Below are 24,286 nucleotides of genomic sequence, written 5' to 3'. Positions count from 1 at the left end.
CTGGCATCCCCGCATGTACCTGTTGGCTCAGTTGCAAGGCTGTGGGTATGGGCAGAGGGAAGAGGCAGCCCCAGCTCCCTGACTACTGGGTGGAGGCAGCAGTCAAGGCAGACATGGAGGTCATATAATTTCAGAGAGGAGAAGAGGCTGCAGAGGGATCTGAGGAGAGAAATGAGACCACAGAGCATGGGTGTCCTCTTCATACACCCACATGTGTCTGATGTGACTGGGCACATGTGTCTGAACCCCAGTGTGTCCCTTGGAATCCAGCAGGAGACAGGGATGGGATGGAGCCCACCAGGAGTGAGCTGGTTGCCAGAGAGCTGGGGCTGCCTCCTGACTGCTGGCTGTGTTGTTTCGAACCCACATGAAGCCAGTACATACTGTTGGGCACAGTATGTGTGTTGGGCACATAGTAGGGCAAGTTGGGGGCACATAGTAGGGCAAGCTGCTTACCCAATGGCCAAGAAGTAAAGGGTAAATGAGAAAGGGGTTGGGGTCCTACAACCACATTTCAAAGGCTCCCTCACAATAATCTAAAGACTACCCACCAGGCCCCACAGGAAGTGGAGCAGAGACAACCTGTGGGGTCCTCTTGCAGGCACAAGTAGGATTGGCCCCTGTGGGTAATGTGGTGGCACCCGATGCCCTTCTTTGTGACCCAACTTCAAAGAACCTTCTGAGTCCTCTCTGCCTCTGGATGAGGCTGTGTGGCTGGCATTTCCAGCTTACAGACCCTTGGCTTCCGCTGGACTCCCCTCAGCATTTGATCAGTTGGTAAGAGTTCTGTTCTGAGCAGGAAGCCTGACACTGCTACAAACCTGTGTGGTAAGGAAACATCACAGTGACTTCCAGAGTTTCTGGGAAAGGGATGCACATGCTGTCCCCTGTGGAGCAGTGGCCTGGGGGGACACAGATGGTAGTTGGGATTATGTGGGACAGCACTGCCTGTCTTTCAGACCCCTCAGTGTTCTTGCGACCGGAGACTTGCTGGCAGAGGCTGTGTGACTGTGCGCCTGGAGGATGGAGTCTTCCTGACAGGGTGTTTGAGCTGGGTAAATGAACCTCGGAGGTGGCAGGAAACCACCAGTGTCTGCCAGTCACCTTGCATCTAGAAGGGACTGAGGCAAGATGTCAGGCCCAGTCGTGACACTGACAGTGGAAGGAGAGAGGGCCATGAATCTAAGCTGAGCCTTGGCCATCTGGATGTCTGTGGGTAGAGCTGGACCATAGCTTTGATTCTGCCATCCCTCCTCCTCCTCCTCCTCTTCCTCCTCCCCTTCCTCTTCCTCCTCCTCCTCCTCTTCTTCTTCTTGGTTTTGCTTTTTTTTGTTTTTTTGTTTTTCGTTTTTTGTTTTTTGTTTTTTGTTTTTTTTTTTGTTTTTTTTTTGGTTTTTCTGAGACAGGGTTTCTCTGTGTAGCCCTGGCTGTCCTGGAACTCACTCTGTAGACCAGGCTGGCCTCGAACTCAGAAATCCACCTGCCTCTGTCTCCCAAGTGCTAGAATTAAAGGCGTGCACCACCTCTGCCCAGCTCATCCCTCTCTTCTTATTCCTTGGATTTTCCTGGGACTGAAGACTCAGGGGAATGGTGACATTGGCTCTGCCCATCCTGAGTCAGAGCCCCAGCCTTCCACACAGTGCCTTCTGGAGGCAGAGGAGAAGGGCCTCAGCCGGGTGCGCAGCCATTACTTGCCCCCTTAAGAGGCCTCTTCCTGCAGTGACACTCTATGCTTATTACTGAATGCAGCAGTCCTGTGTTTGGCTGAGGCACAGGTCCTTCTCCCAGATGAGGGCAGACACCCCAGGTGAAGGGAGGGGAGCAGGGGCAAGGGCAGGAACCAGGAGGTGAAGGACTCACCCCAACTGGCCTGTCCTAGATCTAGCTGATGAGTCCCGGGTTCCTCAATTGATATGGATGTAGAAGCAGCCTGGGAGGAAGGGGAGTGAATATGGATATCCTGCTAGATTGAAACGGGCCAGACAACCGCAGCAGCCTGTGTAGTGGGCTCTGTTGTGGGGGCACAGGCAGAGGGGAGGAAGGGAAGACTGGGAGCCAGGTGGCCAGCAGCGTGCTTCCCTGTGCTTCAGTTCCCCCATCTGTTAAATGCAGAGTGTTGCTTCTCTGTCTCCAGGGAGAGCATTATCATTTAGCACAGGGACCACCAAATCAATACACCTACGTTGCATGGGCTCCAGGCAGGATGCCCACTGCTGATCTAGAGACTGGGTTTCTGTTGAAATCCTGGATCATAGTGCAAGCATCTGGATGGGTGGGAATGACTTTAGCCCTGCCTGTGGGACACCAAGACTGCCTGGATGGGCAAGGGGCATTTGTCAGCCACTCGGTCTCTGGGCCTCTCCTAAATAAGACGAGGTCAGAGCAGAATAAACACAGCTCACCTGTGTCGTCAGTTACAAGCAGCAGACGCGTCCCGTTTCTCCTCAAGCATCACTCAGTCCTGGTTACTGATCAACCTGCCACCGGCTTCCTCCCCTAGGCAGCCTCCCTGATACTATACTTTTATTGTTCTGACCAGGCCCTGGTCTCGGAACGTGTTTGTACTTAATCTTTACAATCAAGGAACCAGTGTCATCTTTCAGAAAGGGAAACTGAACTACAGTGAAGGTTGTGCTTCCAGGCCTCCTCTGAGATCATCGGCCCCAGTCAGCCACCTCAGTGCAAAATGACGATGAATTGGCCCACGAGAGGGGAAAGTCCCGAAAGCCATAGGAGGCTGTAGGTACTCTGGCCTGTTTTGATTTTTTTTTTTTAAAGGGGCTTGTCTCGAAGTATGAAGTCAGGTACAGACTCTCCTCTACTGAGGTCCCCATCGATCAGATTCTCTCTAGTTGGGAAAGTAGAGCACAGGAAGTCCATGACAGCGCTCCCCGTCAGGGTCCCCAGCCAGCCTCCTGCCCCTCTCCAGAGTGGCCACAACCTTAGGCATCCCAGCGGGTCCGTGGGGCTCCCTGCTTCCCTCTGGTGGCTGAAGCGCAAAGCGCGGACGATAACATAGAAAACCCACAAACACCGGACACTAAGCCCAGGAGAGCACCAAGAGTCCGGGGACCTAAGGGGTTGGCCCTGGGGCAAATGTCCAGCAAATCTGTTGCTATCATCAGATAATATTTTTTGGGGAAACTAAGGCCCAAGAAAAGTGGGTGTCTGTGCACTAGTGTTAAGAGAATGGAGATCCCAGAGGTAAGTGAATCAAAGGCACAGCCAGGACCTCTGCGGCCAAAAGTGGGAAGCGCCGGATCCCACTGGCCGTAGTTTGGATTTAGTTTTCCTTTCAGCGCACGTAGGTCTGAAGAGGAGCCTCAGGCTCCAAGGCGGAGGTCGCTGCGTCTAGGAGGAGCTGGGCGCGTCCGGGGGCGGGACGTGACGCACCTTAGCTGGGAGGTGCCTGGCCGGGCTTCGGCCAACTGAATATAAGGGCGGTGTGGGGCGCGGAAAGCCTGAGCCTGCTGTCTGTACCCAAGAGCCCAGACCAGCTCGCGCAGTCCCGAAGCCAAGCTCTTCCGTCACTCCGGAGTTCTCTGCAGCCCTCTCTCTACCTTCTCTCGGCCACGCATCCGCCCCTGGGGCCCCTCTACCCAATGAAACTGGCCGCGATGATCAAGAAGATGTGCCCAAGCGACTCTGAACTGAGTATCCCGGCCAAGAACTGCTACAGGATGGTCATCCTCGGCTCATCCAAAGTGGGCAAGACGGCCATTGTGTCGCGCTTCCTCACGGGCCGTTTCGAGGATGCTTACACCCCTACCATCGAGGACTTCCACCGAAAGTTTTACTCGATCCGCGGCGAAGTCTACCAGTTGGACATACTGGACACATCCGGCAATCATCCGTTTCCCGCCATGCGGCGCCTCTCTATCCTCACAGGTGAGTGGGGAGTCGACGGGGATAGGGGGACCGGAGTCTTGAGGGGAGTGGATGGGGCTGGTGTGTTGTGCTTGGGGCTTGCCCCTTCACCTGGGGTGTCTGCAGCTCTGTGCCTGGCAGCTGTCCTCACCTTTCCCACTCGTTCCCTTATAGGAGACGTTTTCATTCTGGTGTTCAGCTTAGACAACCGCGACTCATTCGAAGAGGTGCAAAGGCTCAAACAGCAGATCCTAGACACCAAGTCCTGTCTCAAGAACAAAACCAAAGAGAATGTGGACGTGCCGCTGGTCATTTGCGGTAACAAAGGGGACCGGGACTTCTACCGGGAAGTAGAGCAGCGGGAGATTGAGCAGCTGGTGGGTGACGACCCTCAGCGTTGTGCCTACTTCGAGATCTCAGCCAAGAAGAACAGCAGCTTGGACCAGATGTTCCGTGCGCTCTTTGCCATGGCCAAGCTGCCTAGCGAGATGAGCCCCGACTTGCACCGCAAGGTATCTGTGCAGTACTGCGACGTACTGCACAAGAAGGCTCTGAGGAACAAGAAGCTTCTGCGTGCGGGCAGCGGAGGCGGGGGCGACCACGGCGATGCCTTTGGCATCTTGGCGCCCTTTGCTCGCAGACCCAGCGTGCACAGCGACCTCATGTACATTCGTGAAAAAACCAGTGTCGGCAGCCAGGCTAAGGACAAGGAGCGCTGTGTCATCAGTTAGGAGCCCCCAGGGTCAGCCACACAACCTGAGGACCTTTTTTGTTCAAAAGTCAAATCGGATTCCTGGACTAGCGGTCCGTGCCACAGGAGCGCCAATTGGCCTTCTCCTTCCCTCCCTGAGACCCAGCCCGGGGAGACCAAGCCAGTAAGGGACAGTCACCTGCTGTGAAAGGAAAGAGAACTAGCTAAGACAGGAGCTGTCACCTCCGATTCTGGGATGCCAGGACCCAGCAGAGGGGCGCTTGGCATTTTTCTCAAGAGGTTTGAGAAAAAGCGTGTGAAGTTCATCAGCCTGTGAGACTTAAAGTAACTGTCCTGCTCGCTTCAGGGCAGGACTAATAATAGGGCATTATCTTGTCTGTGATTGGTGTTGCCATGGCCGCTGTCAGCCACCTCTGTCCTCAGCAAACTGGAAACTTTGGCTGGAGGTGGGGGGGGGGGGTGTTCAATCATAGCCAAGTGACTTGTTTACATGTGTGTGTGCAATTACCCAAAAGAAAAACAAAACACAAAACTTGCACTTTAATAGTTCCAGTGTCAATGTGACATGAACAAAATCTCTACATTTCTATTGTGTGAGGTCTTTATTATTATTTTTTATTTAAAATAAAATAATTTAGAAACGGAAAATGGTGCTTTGCTTTTAGGTTTCCTGCCTCAGTGCTCAGTGCCAGTGGCCAAGAACTGGAGAGGGACCTGGCTTTCGGAAAATGGCCTCCCACTTCCAAGTGGGACCTGCTCTAGACCTCCTGGCTCTGTTTACCCTCTGCCTCACTTGGCCTATACCAGGGGGCCTTGTTTTGGAGAATATTCATACTCTCCTCCACAGGCCACCTGCTAATCATGGCAGGTGACAGGAAGCTGTCACACTCCGACTCTGATTACCACAAATAAGGAGGCTGAGCTGGAGAGGTGTGTCTGGGAAGATGCCTGCACTCTGTGTTTATCCCTTGCCCCAGGGTTGCCCCAGGACCTGGCCAGGGAAAGTAGCTCGCTTCTAGTGCAGCTCCCAGAAGCACTCAAGCAGGGGAGGCCCAGCTCCTCTGCACTTTCCCATCCCCCTGTTGGCTAAGGGCTCATAGTTTGTGACCAAGATCTCCTTGCCACTCCTACTGTCAACTCAGGGTTCAAGTGTCACCTTGAAGCCTCCAATTCTGCAGCTGAGAAATAGGGTCAGGAGTCAATATGGTCTCTAAGGAGTCAACACTGCTGCAGCTGCGGAGCCAAGCACTTGGTTTTCCAAGAGAGTTCTGACCTTCAAGGGATGCTCGAAAGTGTCTTGGGGGTGGGGGTGGGGGTGGGGATGGGGGTGTGTCCTGTCAACCCTGTTTTGGGAAGGGCCACTTCCAAGGCACTGCACCTCCTCAAATCTCAGCAAGGCACTCACTTCTCACCAATGACTGGCTGGCTCCCCAAGTTCCCCTGCAGGAGACATGCAGGCCTTTGTGCTAGTTGAACAGGTGCACATGCTGGGTGGAAGGAGCACAGTGAACATTTCCCTCTACACCACCTACTCAACATACCACTCTAATTCTTCATTATAAAACCTGTAATTCCAGGGGCTGAATCCAAGCACTGAGACAGAGCCAACAGGCAAACCATGTGTCCTGAGAGCAGACCACACTTTTAATTATATATCTGAAAATGTGACAGGTCACCACACGGAACAGAAGCCTCCGAGGACGCCTTCTTTCTTCCCTGTCAGGAAGAGCTGAAGCCCTTGCATTTCATGTGCTCTGCGCTTACAGGAACCAGTCAGAGCCTTAAAACTGGCCCAGCCACTGCTTCAACTTTGCAGCAAGTAACTGATTCAGTTCAGTAACAGTCCCAAGGCAGAGGTGCTTAACTGGCATCCTCTACTCAAACTCACTTTTCTGCCCAAATACCTGGAAGTCAGAACCCTCTTTCACACATTCCGGGTCCCAGTGTGAGGCAGCTTGGATAGGCAATGCCACCAGAATGCTTGCTAACAAACATCCCCAGCCAGCGCTCCTGCCAAGAAGGCCAGTTGGCAGGCACCTGCTAAGTCCTCAGCTGGTCAGCCCAGGCTGTGCCCATTTCAAGATCCAAACAATAACTGGGTTCTTCTCACCTTCCCCTGAGAAGGAAAGGGCCATGGTGCCCTCAGTGTAACAGTCCCTGAGAGACAGAGAACACGGTGTCCTACCTGCGAGTCGCTGAGTACACTCTACAAGTAGAACACAGCTATGGAACCTCCAGACTTAGCTCCCCACGCCCTTCAAACCACACATAACCCTGGCTGAGAAACTGCCCCGATTGCTCCTGCCAGCTACTTTGCTCCAAACCAGAAGTGTGCAGGGACCATGTGCAGAGTAGCAAATGTGACTTCTTGGCTAAAGGGGAGACAGAGGTAAGCCAGGGCATACGAATCAGGGCAGAGCCGCTTCCTTAACAGCCTCTTTGAGCCAGTGTGGGAAGGACAAAGGGCCCCAGGCAAGCAGTGCTTCGGCTATTCTGAGCACTGCCTGAAGTGATAGAGATAAAGGGAGCAAGAGCCTATAAGGCTAGCATGCAGGAGGCTGGAAACTGGAGTTGGTGGCTAGATCGTGGAGCTCTGGGCTGACGCCCCCAGAGATATAGTTTCATTCAGTAGTTCAAACAAAAAAGGAAGTGAACTGTTTCAAGGGAGAAGCCACCCACCCTCTGGCCTTTCAAAACAATGTTCATACTCTCACAGCTTGCTTTAATTATAATAAATCCATGCCATCTGAGTACAGGCCTAATTTACCCCGTGAATTCTATGCAAATGTTTCATGAAACTGCTGTTAATGGGAACAGTATGTACCTGATACCATGCTGATGCTATCGGGAGTGGGAGGAGCTGAGGGAAAGAAGGGAACAGCTATTTCCTCTCCCTCTGTGCCCTGTAGATCTGCTGGGACATGGTCAGGGCTGAGATAGCACTGAGGCCCCACACCAGCTGAATGTGGCCTCCCAGTTTTGAGCGGGGCTCCCAAGGAGCTGGAGCACCGCGTGATGCTTTCCGTCTGGCGGCGGCTCTCCTGGGGGCTGGCCTAGTCCTTGGGGATCTCAAACATGCAGAGGCTCTTGTACTTCTGCAGCAGCTCGTTCTTGGTCCTCACTTGCTCTCGGAGGCTGTGGAGCTGCTGCTGCTGCTGCTCGGGGCTCACGTGGATGCCGGGCATGGTGCCGATGAGCTTCCGCAGCTCCTGGAACTTGGTTTTGAGGGCGTTCAGGTCCTGGTGGAGATCCGGGCTGTCCTTGTCCATGCTGGGCGACAGGGGGAGGAGAAGGCAGTCAGTTATTAGCATGTGTAGCTCATCTCCACAATGGCTTCCTTGTTCTACACCTCTGATACCTTTTAGAATGATGTTAGACATGTCTGTTCCCTAACTAGGTTGCCTACCTCAGAAGACAAGGATTGGTCTTTTATTTGTTTTATTTTGTTCTTTAGCTTTAAGCTCATAAAAGCATACTTGACAAGTCAAATACTTTAACTCTGTGATGGCAGGGACCAAGTAGGCTTCATCACAACTGTCTCACCAACCTGGCCCTACACATAGGACACTATGCTCAAGAACATGCCTATAAACCCAGCTCAGGCTTGTGTGGGATGGGGGATGTAGAAACAGGCAGACTTCAGAAGCTGAAACAGCAAGGCTCAGGTTCTGTGCAAGACAACACTGGGAAGAGTAATGAAGCTGGGCACAAGTGCCCGCCTCTGCTTCCCCTGCCACTCAACCGTGTGCACACACCACACACACAAACCCAGGAACTTTCCAAAACACCACCTGCCAAAAGGATGAGTGCTTGGAAAGCAGGTGCAGCTGTGCTAAACGCATCTCCATCACCAACCATCAGGTGACCCTTCCAAAAACAAAGAAAACCAGGCGTGGTCAAACACTCATTTCACCTGACCAGGGCCGTCTGCAGGCCAACCAGGAGGCTTTGCCAGTTAGCAGGGCCTTCATTTCACTGAGCTGTGGTGCTTGCTTAGGCCTGTTAACATAAAGATGAACTCCTATAGAGCTAGTTATACATTGTGAACCAGCTCCAGGCGACTGGAACACTCTCAGCAGACACAGGCTCTCCTCTAGCACAGCTCTGTAGATGCCTTCCTCTGGGTCAAGGTCATTTTGAAGGCAGACCATTCCTATCCGTTCACAGCCCTGGCATGGCAGAGATCCCCATTCCTGCTATCAAACTGAAGCGAAAGAACCAAATCCTAGGAACAAAGGCACAGCCCCAAGGCCAGAAGGCAGAGGAGCTTTGGAACCAGTTCTGCTCAGTGTGCAGACACCGAGGGCCACCACTAATCTGCTGTCAGAATTTAAAGTACACTTTAACAAAACTGGTTTACACCACAAGGCTAGAAAGATACAAGAAAAACAAACAACCCACAAAATTAAAACAGGAAAGGAGGTTTATAGTATTAATTCCTGTAGTAAAAATAACTCAGCCCCAAAGAAATTCTAATTCAGAAAGCAAAGTGTGGGCCATGTTTCAGACGCTCACTTCTCAAACTCTCCAAACTCCAGATACCCATTCCTTACAGGGTGAACTTTGGGGGAAGGGGGTAGCCTTCAGACAAGAAACAGAACCCAAGGGGAAAGCCACCGGAGGGGAGCTGGGCTGCAGACCTCTGCAGTAGGCCATTCACCTGCCCTAGTTGGTAGTGGTAAATAGCACAGACGTCCTGGGGTGAGGAAAGCATCTATTCAGGAACTGCTCAAACTAAGAGGGAACCTGTTATGCCAGGATGACTATGAAACAGTGAACTCCCCAAGTCTAAAGAACAGGGTCAGACTTGATAGTGAGGGAATAAAAGCAGAAAGCTCTAAATGGGCCTGCCTTTGTGCTCAGCATTAGTCACCATCCAACTTTAGAAGGGAAATCGAGAGACTAGGTCAGGATCGATGGGAGTCATACAAACAAGGACAAAGTTAGAGCATCGTGGTCCCATCTGCTGTGCTTTCTTAAAGAGTGGGCAGAAGTACTATAGTCTTGGGGCAGGAAGAGCAGAACACCTCCCCACAGCTAGCATAGGCATTTGGACATGTGTCCCAGGCTCTTGGATAAAAGCCTAGGAAAGATGAGAGCATCTAAGAACATGCCCTGTTTTTTCCCAATTTCTTTTTTGCATAGAAGCAAACTGACAACAATGGGCAGTGTGTCCTCCAGCAATGCAAAAGCAAGGGAAGACATGGGCCAGCAGGCCAGTCCCGCCCCTCACCTCTGATAACCTGATCTGGGGGCCATCAAAGGTCCACTCTCCACAGAAGCAAGCACCTATCTGTCCCTGCTGACCACCCTGGGCTAGCACCCTCAGTCCTCGCCCCCACTACTGAGTCCATTGTCTTTCACTTTCCCCAGATTAATTTTTCTCTTATTTAGTAGATGTTGGAAGGAAGAAATCCAAAGTGATAGAAAAGGGAAGTCCTTTTAGTTCCAAGTCTCAGAGACACCTGTGTTAGCATAAGATGTAAACTGTAGTAGAGCATTTCAAAACGTGCAATTTCAGACAACCATATGTATACTTTTGTTATTCTGACAGTATATCAAATGTGGCTCTCATTCTTGTCTTTCCACATTACTATGCATTTGATTACATTGTGAAGTTATTTACAAACAATTATCTGGAGTGTTTGCAATTCATCAAAATGACAGTGGGCACTGTACACACGCACCTTTACATAACTGTGCAAGGGCTCTGGAAAGATGTCATTCCAGGAGAAATCGGGATTAAAGAGTTTATTTACATTTTTGATAGAAACTGCCAGAATGCCCTCTGAGCTAGGCACACGGACACCTATAATCCCAATTTCTTGGAGTCTGGGGCAGGAGAACCAAGTGTGAGGTCAGGCTAGGCAGCACACCAAGACCCCTTCTCAAACAGAAACATGCACCTCTGCAAAACTCAGGATGTCCCCCGGAGGGTGTCCGTGGCGCCTCACTGTGTCGCAGTGATCTGGTTTTCTCTGTAGTTCTGCCAGCACCCACCAGTCTTTGGGACAGTGGCTCTGGTCTGGACCTCCCACACTGGCTACCATCTGACACAGGATTGCTTGTGTTTTCATTCTCTTCAAGTTATGGAAGGTTCTGCTACTTAAACAAGTTTGAAAAAGCAAGCTGTTCTACAGCACACCTTCAGGCTTGTTTGCTCACTCCCAGCAACTCCCACATCCCCCTCTCCTGTGTCTAGCCCTTCCTCCAGCATCCACAGTGGGCGAGCCATTTGCCTGTCTCTGTCTACATCCACAGGGGACAGCAGCCCTCACCCACTAAGGCCGCCCTCTCTGATTCTCCCAGCTATGTGTCCAGCTCTAGACTACTTCAGATAACCATTGCCACTGCTTCTTAGACATAGAGTCCTCCCCTTCTCCCAAGACCCCTGCCCTATCCTGGACTTTAGATATCCAAGTCTGAGCAGGTCACTATGCCTCTTAAGAACTGTGGTGGCCCTCCACCCCAACATAGCCACAGGACAGATGCAACTGTGAGAGGCTGTAGGGCCATTCCAAGTACTTTTAACTTTCGCTTCCCAGGACCCCTTTCCTAGCAGCTTTTCTTTTACTGTATTTTCTGCTTGGAAGGGAGGCTGCCCTCATGGAGGCCATCAGGGCCTGGGTACTTCTACTGTGAGTCTGCAAAGACCTGGCACAGAAGCAGACACAGAGAAGCAGTTCTTCCAAGCATTCTTCAGACACGTCCTAAGGGCATCCTTTCTACTCCAGGACACAGCTGAGAAAGACAGTAGGCACAAGGTGGACCCAGGGCAGAACTGCAAATCCCAGACATCATCTGTGGGGGTGCTTCCTACACAGCCCAGCAGGTCTCAGCTGGCGAGGAGCCTGTGTGTGGGAAGAGGCAGGTCAGCAACGCCCTGTTCCCATAAAAGAGGTCTTGCTGACCTGCGGTGAGCGGTGCAGGCGGGAGGGGTGCTTGAGCTCAACACTTGAACTCCCTGTGCTGGGTCAACAAGGATGGCTCTCCTGTACCCACAAGTAACCTAAAACATCTGGTAAAAGTTTGACATTTAATTAAAACTACATTGCTTGAGCTCCCAAATTGACAGACTACTAACTGGGTGGACCAAAAAGTGGCAGACAAGCAGTGAGACAGGAAGGGATAGCTCACTTCAGAACTGGCAGGCTGGGACACTTAATTCCAAACTCAGATGAGATAAGCTGAATTTGGCGGTCGCGGCTTACTCCTTCTTCCCAGTCTATATCCCTGTAGCTTCAGTATATACAAAAAGAGGCCTCTGCCGGGCGGTGGCGGCGCATTCCTTTTAATCCCAGCACTCAGGAGGCAGAGGCAGGTGGATTTCTGAGTTTGAGTCCAGCCTGGTCTACAAAGTGAGTTCCAGGACAGCCAGGGCTACACAGAGAAACCCTGTCTCGAAAAACCAAAAAAAAAAAAAAAAAAAAAAGAGGCCTCAGAGAGTGGGATTTATAATAGTTCTTACAAGCATTTCCTCTCTTCATTTTTTTTAAGCTTCAAAAAACCCGCTGAATGCAGTGGTACACACCTTTAATCTCAGCACGTGAGGCAGAGGCAGGCATTTCTCTAAGGGTTCAAGTCCATTCTAGTCAACACAGTAGTTCCAGGACTATACAGAGAGACCCTATCTCAAAACAATAAACAAACAGACAAATAAATATTGAAAATACATGAATGGAAAGCCTGTCAGTTCTAGTCTGGAAGTGAATCTAGGGCTTCATGGTTGAAAGGCAAGCACTCAACCACTAAGTTACATCCCCAGTCTTCTTTCCACTTTCTCTTGCCCAGGTGGGCCTGGAACTCAGTCCTCTTCTCACTCCTGCCCAGTAGCTAGCTGTACAAGGCTATACAAGCAGGCCTGGCAAACTACTCGTTCACATAATTGTTCATTCAACTATAGGAAAAATGAAGAGAGGGGAGCCATTATTTGGAGTCCAACTCTCAGCAGGGCTGTTTCAGCCAGTCTCCAGTGACCAGGTGGCAACATAGGGTGCTCAAGTGGAAACTTAAGGGTTCTTTGGAAAGTCGGCTGGATGGTGTTTTGCTGGGGCAAACACATGAAGGAACGTTTAGCTGAAGCAGACACAGGAGATAGGATATTCTTGCCGCTTCCGTGGACTTGGGGCTGATTGGCAGAGTGATGTCAGCTGAAACAGACACACGTGCTAAAGCAAAACATGTGATGAGGCAAGACCCGTGGAAGGACATGTGATGTTTGGATGGTATAAAAAGGAGAGTGACAGGCTGAGCTAGGTTTGCTTATAGAGCTAGCTGTGCAACGCTTGTGGGTCTCGAGTCTCCACTGATCACTGCTTCCCTCAGAGAGGCACAGCCAGAGAACTTCTGGCATTCCTCCTGGTCCCTCCTCCTGATTTGAGCCAAAACTGAGGCCTGACTGTCTCTGCTAGGTAGTGCCACTGCTGTTGATTCGTGTCTGCTGCCCCATCTCTACCCAACTGGACTGCTGGTGTATCTGTGAAGTGTTTGCAAGTGGATCGAGCTGCCACTGCTGACCTGTGAACCGAACCGCTGATTTCCTGACAACACAGATGGGAGTTGCTCCAAGGAACCTTTCTAAACAGGTCCACTCCTCTCCCCTAGTCCCCATTCCCTTATCCCTGCCGTATCCTCTCTTTCCCACTATCTCTGGTGAGAGGCAGGTAAAAAGGTGGTTAAAGCATTTAAGAACCATCATTAAAAATAAGGTTTGAAAAAAATTAAAGTTACAGGGTGCAGTGGAAGATTCTGGCTTCCAAAACTCTTAAGTGTAGGAGGTAGCCTCTAGGTGAGTCCTTAAAGACACACAAGTTCCACAGTGTTCTGCCCAGTGAAAGACACTTGTAACTACTGGGCTCTGCATCTGCCTGGACAGGGCATCTGATGTGGTCTGCTGTGACCCATGATAAAGGGCTGAACATTTGAGCTCAATGTGGGAAGAAAGGGGAACCCCAGAAAAGCTTCTCTGAGAGAGGTCTTACCACGCAGCCCCACCTCAAGTGATATTTGCCCCTCCTGAGTGCCAGTACAGTTATTACACTGTACACCACTACACTCCCCTAGAGAATTTCAGAAAAAGAAAAATGAACCTGATAATACCTACAGAATGAATTCCAGAGGCTTTAAAGGCAAAAGAACTAGTTAAGAAGCGACTATAAGCCAGGAGGTGGTGGCATACACCTTTACTTCCAGCACTCAGAAGGCAGAGGCAGGTGGATCTCTTGAGTTTGAGGCCAGCCTGGTCTACAAAGTGAGTTCCAGGACAGACAAGCTACACAGAGAAACCCTGACTTGAAAAAAAGGTGACAATAAGATGTAAGATCCAAAACTGAGGTTACAGACCTGGATGAGTGAAGAACAGTGCAAGTTAAAAGGAAAAGCTCCAATAACCACAAGCACATGACCATGAGGAAGCTGGGCAGCAAAGGTAGGATGCCGCAGGGAAGTACCGACAAGCAAGAACAAGAAGGAAAACTAGCTTCAGCAGGGAATAAACAAACAGTAAAGAGCTCAGGACTTGGGAAGCAGAGGCAGGCGGATTTCTGAGTTCGAGGGCAGCCTGGTCTACAGAGTGAGTTCCAGGCCAGCCAGGGCTACACAGAGAAACCCTGTCTCGAAAAACCAAAAAACAAACAAACAAACAAACAAACAACAACAACAAAGCTCAGGACTAAAATACCTCAGTATTAGAGACTAGGGTGTCTAGAGGATCAGAGAACATCTGGAGAGTGAATGTATGATTAGAAGGCAGCATCAAACATGAGCAACAGTATTTTATATCCTTCATAACTGGTATTGGGAAGAGGAGGCAGAGGAGACAGTCCACCCACCCTTTACTCTCCACAAACATATTGCCTGCAAACATCTTAAACTTAAACATGAGAACCGGAAGCATAAGTGTTCTAGGAAAAGGAGACCACTATATAAGACCTTTTCTTTTGCACTGGGTGTGCCACATCCCAGCCCTCCAGAGGCAGAGCCAGGAGGATCTCTATGAGTTCAAAGCCAGCCTGCGCTACATATCAAGTCCCAGGACAGCTAGCCAACACTACAACATGTAGAAACCCTGTCTCAGAAACCAGAAATAAACCAGACTTTGTTGTATTATAGCATTGTGGATAGAACCCAGAACCTTGCACAACCCAGGCAAGTGCTCCAACACTGAGCCATGCCCTATTAATTAATAAGCAAGAATCTGTTATGCTTTGATACAAAATGTCTCCCACAGAATCATATTTTAAACACTTGGTAATACTATTAATGGGAACTTCTAGAGACTTTGGGAGGGGGGCAGAGCTGAAGGAGTTAGGGCGCTGGGAGCATTATCCTCGGGGAGGATTTTCTCCCTGCCCCCTTCTCTCTCTCTCTTCTTCCTAGACACCATGATGGAGAGATCTGACTGTGTTTTGCCAGACTCTCCATCAGGATGGACTAACCCTATCAAACAACGAGCCGGAAACAGACATTCTCCCATAGGGTTTTCTAGCGGTGTTTTTGTCACATGACAAGAAAAGGAACAAACACTGGAGCACACTCAGAAGCTGTCAAAGAGAAGCTGAACAAATCTGACTACATGAAATCACAATTTTAAGGCGGAAACCCCACCATGACCATTTCAAAGATGAAAGAGGAGTCAAGCACCCGGGAGTTTACACTGGCAAGGCGAGACAGGAAGCATGGCTCCGCAGAAGCCCAGGAAGCGAGCAGGGAAGAACACATAAAGCAAAGCCAGAAAGCGACCTGCGCTGGGCGTGGCGGTGCGCACCTCAGTCAGGCCCGCGGGAGGCAGCCCGGTCTACACAACGCATTCCAGGCCATCTAGAGCTATATAGTAAGACCCTGTCTTAAGACTAATTAAAATTGCATATGAAAAGATGGTATACTTAAATAATAAAAGACACCAACCAATTATCATTTCTAACCTATCTATCAGACCAGCCTGGTTAAAAGTTTAGTAGCAGCAGCAGAGGTATGGGAGAGAAGAGAGAATACACTGGGAATGGAAGCATAACTCGGTACATTCTTTCCAGCTTTGCTGACAGTGACTAGAGTGTTATATCCACATACCACAGCACTAGAAATTTCTCCCAGGGACGCTAGAGAACCCACGGTGACACTGCAGACCCAGGTACTCATTTCACCTGCAACTGCAGGAGCAGAGCACACGTGGGAGGAGTTTCAAGGACAGACAGCTCAGTCCTCTGTGGAACCATGCACAGAGCCAGGAGAGGGAGGCAGTGGGGAAGAGAGGGAGACAGATTACTGTCTACTTTCCTCCATGCCGTCTATCTTTCATTTGTCTTACTGCTTCACAGGTGGCAGACTTAAGGGCCATTTCAGGTTAACTGAAGTAGCCCGATTTGAAGTTTGGAAGTAAGCTAAGAAGATGAAATGAGCAATGGCTATCAAGACAGAAACTGCAGGTCCCTGCTTCAGTGGTTATGTGGCCCTCGTTTTCCGTTTAGGCAGTACCATACTGCTTTCTCTTGGGTCCTGTCTTTCTTACTGCAGTTTCCTGTACATGCCTAGTGGCCAGCACTGTCAGTCACATCCTTGCAAGTGGACATTAAAGGTGCCGAGTAGTAGTAGTAGTAGTATCTTAACTCTTGTAAGATAATGGACCTGGCTTTTCTTGGAGAAAGAAGTCTTTTCTCCCCAGGGACTTTTTCTTTCCCAGTGTCTTTTCTCTTCTGCTAGTCAGACACTTAAGGGAAGGCACCTTATTCTCTCTGCCAGGCTAGCAGCCACAGAGCGAGGAGTGGCCAAGGAGGTCATAACCCCTGTTTTAAGTTTGTTTCCCTTCCCAGTATGATACATGTCCCACGTTGACTCTGGCTCGTCCTTCTAAAGCAGTAGTTCTCAACCTGTGGGTCAGGACCGACCCTCTTGGGGGCTTATCACATATTTACATTATGACTCATAACAGTTGCAAAACTACAGTTATGAAGTACCACCAAAATAATTTTACATTTGGGAGGTCACCACATGAGGGTTGCACCATTAGGAAGGGTGAGAATGCTGGGCAGTGGTGGCACATGCCTTAAATACTAGCACTTGGGAGGCAGAGACAGATAAATTTCTGCCAGCCCAGTCTACAGAGTGAGTTCCAGGACAGCCAGAGAAACCCTGTCTTGAAAAACCAAAAATAAAAAATAAAAAAGGAAGGGTGAGAACCACGGCTCTAAAGGATCAATTCTGGGCAGAGCAATATTTCACTGTTTGCCGAGGTGGAAGAGGGTGGGCATGTCCTTTGACTTTTCCCTGATCTTAGCCCACCTTCTTTCATATTGCTTGCAGAGGTTTCTATAAGGCTCTGGGGTGTGAAGACCAGGGCCAAGGCTGATGCTTCAGGGTCAGTAGGTAAGGTAGCTCTGGCCAGCTATTTTCTGGCAATCATTGCTCGTCCTTCCAGTTCTTACATGCTAAATAAAAAAATTCCTTGTGGGTCCTTTAGACAAGCCCATGTGATCACCCTGCCATCTTTCACAGGTCTGCACTTTAGAGTATCTCCCAGTTCTATGAGAAGTGAGCTACCGGCCCAAGCCTACCTAGTCATAAGTCACAGAGCTGAGGTTTGAACCTAATGTTCCTAGCTGGCTGGAAGTAGATATGTAGACCAGGTTAGCCTTAAACTCAAGAGATTTGCCTCAGTGGCCTGAGTGTTGGGGCCTAAAGGTGTGCACCACCACTGAGATCAAACTACTACTGATGTATCGAGACAGAAAATTACCACCTGGGAAAACTATTTACAAAGATGATAAAGCAAGCTTCAGCAGAGAGTTGACCTCAGACCCTCTGACTTCACATCGTGTTCCTGTCACTGAGGCTGGCCCAACCCAACTGCTCTTCCGGGTCAGGAGGATCCTTCCTGAGGTATAGGTGAATGTGTATACATCTGTGTTCTGATTTCCCATGTTTTTAATGTTTGCAAGTTACTCTGAATAAACCAGTACTCCAGCACTGCCCTGAGATGGTTTTTATTTTCCTCACTTCCATCTCATAATGTATTTGCCAACAGCTAACACAGAGGGGACAGTCTGCCTTACCCTGCATACGGGAGGTTCACGTTGTCTGAAGCCAAGAGAGGAGTGAACGTGAGAACCAAGGTTTTGCAGTCATTTGAAAAGCGGCAGATGAGCGCTGTGCTATCCCACTTTTATGTCAACTTAACACAGAGTCAGCAGAGAGGAAGGAAACTCAGTTGGAAAAATGCTCCCACAGAAGCATGCTGTAGGCGAGCCTGAAGAGCATCCTAACTAGTGATTACAGTGAGGAGGCCCCACCCACTGTGGGGAGTCACCCTGGGCTGGTGGTCTTACTAGAGTAAGAAAGCACGCTGAAGTTGGGCAGTGGTGGCTCATGACATTAATCCCAGTACGTAGGGGTGTAGACGCAAGCAGATTTCTGAATTTGAGGCCAACCTGGCTTAAAAATAGTTCCAGAACAGCCAGGAATACAAGGAGAAACAAACACAATAAAAAAGGAAGAGAGAGCGCACTGAGCAAGAAAGCACTCCTCCATGGCCTCTACATCAGCCTCTGCCTGCAGGTTGCTGCCGACTTCCTCCAGTGAGGAAAAGTGATACAGAAGTGTAAGTCAGATAAACCCTTTCCTCCACAGTTTGCTTTTGGTCAGTGTTTCAGCACAGCAGTAGCAGTCCTAAGACAAACACCAAACCACCAGAGCAAGAAACCCAGACTGCCTCAGCTCCAGCAAGAGGGCTTGCCAATGTTCCTAAATGTGACCGGAACTGTAATCTTGTCTTAATTTACTTTTAGTATCTAATGGTTTAGAAGAAATTCAGAGGTTTGCACCTAGTGTCCTGTGGCTATACAGGTATGTGCTAAATAACCTGATTAATGCCAGATCATATATTCAGTAACTGTCTAATGCTTATAATGTAACCAAAACCTTCCTTTGCCTAATGACAAAGTAGTTGTGGTAATGTTGCAGCAGAATGCGCCACTCACAAGAGTGTGAAAAAAAAAAAAGTATACTGCCTGATGGATAAAAAGTATTACCTATACAATTACAGGTAGTTCTTAATGCTTGATAATGATAATAAATAATGATGTCACTAGTTTATGGATGTATTATACTGTAGCGCTTCGCCTTGTTGCCTAGAGACAGGGTCTCATATTAAATAGGAAGTTAACAGTGTCAGCCAGGCAGCCTGGCCAGAGCTCTTGAGATCTGTCTGTAGCGCTGGGACGCTGGGGCTCCAGGCACGAGCAGCCATGACTGGCTTTTTATGTGGACGCTGAGGATTGGAACTCAGATCCTTGTGCCGTTTGTACCGCGAGTGCTCTTACCCACCAACCTGTCCAACTCCCAGTGTTGCTAAGAATCCTGACTGCACAAAGAGGCACCAGGCAGTAACTGTTCCGCGTCACCTAAGTTTATCAAAGCACACTTGAGAATGCTTGCACCAAAAAGTGTACCTCTTGGAAATGACCCAAGCGTATATGGAGTGAGCAAAAACATAGGCCATCATGGAGACTGGAGACTTTGGGCCTAAAAGACCATACATCCTTGTATATTCTATTAGAATTATTAGAATAAAGTTAATAGTGGGACACAATCATTCAGAGCAACTTCTGTGTCTTCGTTTCAAATGTTTCCTAGCATCACTTCTCCCCTCTCCACTTGTTTGTTTGGAGACAGGGTTTCTCTGGATAGCCCTGGCTGTCCTGGAACTCACTCTGTAAACCAGGCTGGCCTCGAACTCAGAAATCCGCCTGCCTCTGCCTCCCAAGTGCTGGGATTAAAGGTGTGCGCCATCTCTCCACTTTTAAGAATGTTTGTTTGTTTTTCTTTGCTTGTAACCGTTAAGCCCTGTAAGGGTAAATGGCTGCTCCTTTCTTTACGGTGTACAACCCTAGTACCTAACAGAGCCCACACAGGTAAGATGCCTCGCATTGAAATGGGTACTAAACTGTGTACACGGTGAGAATCTCGAGTCTGAACGTCTGAGGTCCACCAAAATTCGAACACTTTTCGGGGCTCATATAATGCCACAAGTGAGAAATTCCGCTCTGGGCTTCATGCGAACAGTCAAAACGCAGGCGAATTAAAACAACTGTATAAAATTGCCTTCGGGCTATGTGTAAGGACTTAAGACCCATCCCCAAGTCACTGCAGGATCTGGGATGGGACACTGCAGAACCTATCTATGCATTTGATCAGTACGTGGGCTTCACCCGGGAGTAAAGTGTAACTCTTAAGGCGCCTGACAACGTGGGCCCTCTGGGAAAATGGGGCGTGGTCCAGAGCCCACGGGCTTTGGCAGCTCGGAACCAGGGACACTAGAGTCGCAAAAAGTGGTGTCTTAACCTTTCCTAGACCCTTACCATTTGATGACATTGTGAACCAACGGCAAAAAGGAGTAATTCTCCTCCTTCGCGCCAGCGGGGGACTGAGGCCGCGGAGCCGCCGGCGGCGGGAGCGCAGCGACCGGCAGAGGCTGAGGCGGTGGTGGCGGCTTGGACTCCGGCAGCAGCTCGGGCGGTGGCTGTAGCGTATCTTCGGCCTGTCTCCCACCCGCCACCCCAGAGGAAGCCATAGCACCAGGAGTCCAGCAGCTGCCGAGGGGCGCTGGGTGCTTGCGTCACAACTGCGCGCCCGGGGAGGCCGGGCGGGAAAAAACTCTGAGTCTGCGCCCTGGGCGTAGGCGGGCGGGCGTTGCTAGGCGACGGGTGTCGGGAAAGCTAAATTGAGTAGTCAGGATTAGGGAATCTACTCCAGTCATCTTTCTAGTTCACATGACAGAGAGAGGTCAAAACACCAACGAGGACCCCCGGGACTGGCAGGAAGAACGGATGACGCTGGTGAGCACCGTGTGAAACTGAGGCTCTGCGGCAGCGAGCATCCAGATGACAAGGACTTACACGTCTTTGTGTCATGCTAGCCTCCAGGAGGGCCCCAGACTGGCGACAGCAAAACAGGCCATACAAACTAGTTCCACACGGCTGCCAAGGGGAAAACTAATCGTTCTTCAAGCATTTGGTATGCATCTAGCAGGTGCCAGACTACATACGTATATAAGACTAAGATCTTGGACCAAATAGGAGAACTTTACGATAGGCTTGTATTTATTCATTTCAAGCAAATGGGCTCCATTAAAAATTTTCTGGACAAGGGTAGCAGTAATTCTGATTCTGACTAACAAAAATCAGGGATTAGGGAAGCTGTCAACTGGGAGAGGACATCTGTCTTTGATGACAGGAACCATGTCAGTAAAGAGAGGCCAGGAGCCCACATCTCAGAAACAAAAAGAAGCAGGAACGTGGAACTTCACAATGGTGTTTTCAGGTTTTTTAGCTACAGGTCTCAGAATTGTTTTCTTCAGAGCTGCAGATAGTTCTCTAAACAGAGGCACTGTCAGGAAAAGAATAATCTCAGTGTTGCTCAAAAGAAGACAGAAACAAAGTGAAACAAGGTGATTTATTTATTTCTTGAAAATGAGTGCACCAGAACTCAAGATAAGATAGCAGAAACACTCAACAAAATGGCCACTTTCTTCCATCTCAGGCTTAGGTGCATTTCATCCCATTAGTGGGAACACAACTTCTCAATATGACTCAATGGGCTAATCACCCAAAGGGAAAGGTGGGTGGGGGGAGTGGAGTTAGGGAATACAGGCCCCTGTGGAACTAAGTGTCTGATTAGAAGAACATTTCTCACTGCAGGAAACTGTAGGATTTCCTTCTAACCCAGGACCTCTCCACCTTAGGGGAAGGGCCATGATTCCTGAGGAAGAAGGGAGAAGAGAATGGTCTAAGATGGAACCAGGTGTGCCAGAAAAGACTTGAAGACACCTCTGGAGACATCTGGGAGAATGCATGGTAAAACGGCAGTGTTAGCAAACAGTAGCTATCACTACTACTGTGGAATGAAAGTGACGAGAAACCATTAAAACCCTCATTTAATCCACCGAGAAACTCTGGAAGGTATATCTTAGTTTTCCATTTTATAGAAAAAGAAACAAAAGTTTACAGGGCTATAATAGCAGCCCCAGGATCACAAAGCCACAGAGCTTCCTTGACACCAAGTCTATGTCTAAAATCTACAGGTATGTGATGCCAGGCTCCTCCCTGATCTGTAACTTTTGATTCAAAATGTTAATGTGAGCTTTTATTCAGAATTCAAAAAGCATCTAGTAGCCATTGATACTATCCTCATAGCAACCAAACATCATCTTTCCCCCCTTAATGTGTTTTATAACTTAATTACAAGTCCCAAATCTATCTTTGGCAGAATGAGGGCATCTCTTTAAAAAGCTCTTGAGATATAAATAGATATGGCTAAACAAAACAAATTGATAACGTAGGAAGCATGAATAAGTATGGTGCATTGACAGTTTGCCCTAAAAATAGTTAATATAATTAGTGACAAAGAATAGAGCTGACTTCACATCACGGCAAACAGCTTTCAGAAAACTGCTCCCTGTTCTGGCTTCCTTAAAGCTGATTATTGCAAATACGTGTGTGTGTGTGTGTACAGCCATTCTGATCTAAGTCAGAAAAGGAGGGTGCTACTGAGGTATAGGCAGAGTCAGAGTCTCCATCCAGTTAAGCTGCCACTATAGTGTCTTGGGCAGGTTTCCATGGCTTCACAGGGTACCCTGTCCCATCAGGCCTGTGGATGAGAGGTCAGGCTCGAGGTAGTCTGCCTGCCTTCAAGCCAGGCTTCACCTCCTGGGAATGATATGACTTTAAACCATTGTGTAACTTTACTCTCTGACTACCTCCATAGCAAAAGAGGAACGCTGAGCAGGTGTTTTTGGTTTGGTTTGGTTTGGTTTTTTTGTTTGTTTGTTTTTTACAATTTTCTATAGTGGGAATGTGCCCCCAAAGTTCGTATTTAAGAAACAACTCCAGGGTCAAGAGGGTGGCCCCTTTATGAGTTGAGTAACATGAATGGATTCATGTTCCTTTAGGAATGAATTCCTATGAAGAGAACAGGTTTGCTATAAAAGCAAGGTCTCCCTCCTCTTGCTCTCAAGTTATACAGCATCTGCTGTCATATTACGACAGAAACATAAGCCCCTTGCCAAACATGGCCCCTTGATCATGACCTTCTCAGATCAGCAACTGTGTATGTAAATAATCTCTGTTCATTATCAATCATCCAGTCTGTGATCTCCTTATAGAATACAAACATACTAAGAAGCCTATAAAATACCTGGGACCATGATATGTGTGAGATAATATAAAAGATATTTTTACTTGGATGTGGAAAACCCAGGCTGACAGCAGATTGAAATGTGCTCTGGGTTCCGCAGTTAAGAACACTGGCTGCTTTTCCAGATGATGTTGGTTTGAGTCCAGCACCCATGTAGGCAGCTCACAACTGTGCGTAACTCTAGTCTGAGAGATATGATGCCCTCTTCTGGCATCCATGGTCACCAGGCATACAAATGATGCAGAGACACAAAGCAGGCAAAACGCCCACACACCATACATAAAATAAATCTCAAGTAAAATATAAAAAGAAAACGGCCAAAGCTCCTAAAACATCATCTTAATTATTATTCACCTAGGATTTCATCTTAAAAAGGAAAAATGGAGCTGGGCGTGGTGGCGCACGCCTTTAATCCCAGCACTCGGAAGGCAGAGGCAGGCGGATTTCTGAGTTCGAGGCCAGCCTGGTCTACAAAGTGAGCTCCAGGACAGCCAGAGCTATAAAGAAAAACCCTGTCTCGAAAAACCAAAAAAAAAAAAAAAAAAAAAAAGGAAAAATGGTCTGCATCTGCCCTCTCCTGGAGAATACAACATGCACCGCGGATGTGAGGCATGGCTCCTTTCAGGGCTTGTTTTGTTTTGTTTTGTTTTTCCAGACAGGGTTTCTCTGTGTAGCCCTAGCTGTCCTGGAACTCACTTTATAGACCAGGCTGTCCTCAAACTCAGAAATCTGCCTGCCTCTGCCTCCCAAGTGCTGGGATTAAAGGCCTGCGCCACCATTGCCCAGCTCCTTTCAGGGTTTTGGTAGTCAAGTCAAAACAAAACCAAGTGAAGTTATTGTTTAACCCAGTATAAAACTATTACCAACAAACAAAAATGTTAAAAACCATTAATGAGGTACTCTGAAGGCCATTTTCTTTTTTCCCTTTCTGTTCCTCTCAGTCACCTCTCTTTACCAGAGACTCCACATCCAGACTTCTCCCAGAAACACTCACGTGGGAGCCTATCAGACTCTATTCCTTTTAGACCCCCCAAAATCTCTCTTTATCCATTGTTATCCTTTTTGCTATTTCTAACTCGTGTCCCTGTAAATCACCAAACAGCCTCTGGTAGGATGCAAGCAAGGCAGACCCTTCCAGGAACCAACTGTGTCTGAAGTGGCCCATCGCTGTTCCCAGACCATATCCTCCTGAGGTTTTGCCAAGACATTTTCATACAAATTATTGGTCATCCAATTATTCTGTCTTCCAGCCACCCCAAAGCCTTCATCCCTTCTAATAACCCCCTTTAAAAAATCTTCATTTGTCTTCTTGTCTCTTCTCACTTGTCAGACAAACTCTTCTAGAAATTATTTTTCCATTGGACTCGCTGTAAATCTTTCCCCTTGATTATTAACTCCAGTTTTAAAATGATAGTAACAAAATGATAGACCAATTGCTTCATTAAACAAATTTATTATAATCCTTTATAACATTAATTCTATTACTTGGAGTTTCCTCTACATCAAGACCATGAAGGACAAGAA

General features: G+C 48.7%; 2 protein-coding genes and 1 long non-coding RNA gene across 3 annotated transcripts; 2 read left to right on the top strand and 1 right to left on the bottom strand.

Moving 5' to 3' along the window:
• The first annotated feature begins 3,463 nt into the window (after positions 1-3,463).
• Rasd1 (RAS, dexamethasone-induced 1) lies at positions 3,464-5,227 on the top strand. Its single transcript, NM_009026.5, has 2 exons — positions 3,464-3,888; positions 4,042-5,227. The coding sequence occupies exons 1-2, from the start codon at positions 3,603-3,605 to the stop codon at positions 4,596-4,598; spliced, it is 843 nt and encodes a 280-aa protein (NP_033052.1). The 5' UTR covers positions 3,464-3,602; the 3' UTR covers positions 4,599-5,227.
• On the bottom strand, positions 5,102-20,194 carry Med9 (mediator complex subunit 9). Its single transcript, NM_138675.3, has 2 exons — positions 19,930-20,194; positions 5,102-7,849 (listed from the first exon to the last, which is right to left on the bottom strand). The coding sequence occupies exons 1-2, from the start codon at positions 20,139-20,141 to the stop codon at positions 7,633-7,635; spliced, it is 429 nt and encodes a 142-aa protein (NP_619616.2). The 5' UTR covers positions 20,142-20,194; the 3' UTR covers positions 5,102-7,632.
• Positions 20,195-20,260: 66 nt separating this feature from the next.
• Positions 20,261-21,516, top strand: Med9os (mediator complex subunit 9, opposite strand). Its single transcript, NR_045273.1, has 2 exons — positions 20,261-20,584; positions 21,312-21,516. It is a non-coding gene; the product is annotated as a mediator complex subunit 9, opposite strand (long non-coding RNA).
• Positions 21,517-24,286: the final 2,770 nt, after the last annotated feature.

The sequence above is a fragment of the Mus musculus genome, chromosome 11 (assembly GCF_000001635.26).
Source record: "Mus musculus strain C57BL/6J chromosome 11, GRCm38.p6 C57BL/6J".
In the NCBI taxonomy this organism is placed as follows: domain Eukaryota; kingdom Metazoa; phylum Chordata; class Mammalia; order Rodentia; family Muridae; genus Mus; species Mus musculus.
The sequence above is the reverse complement of the archived record's forward strand: the minus strand, read 5'-3'. Positions and strand labels throughout refer to the sequence as shown.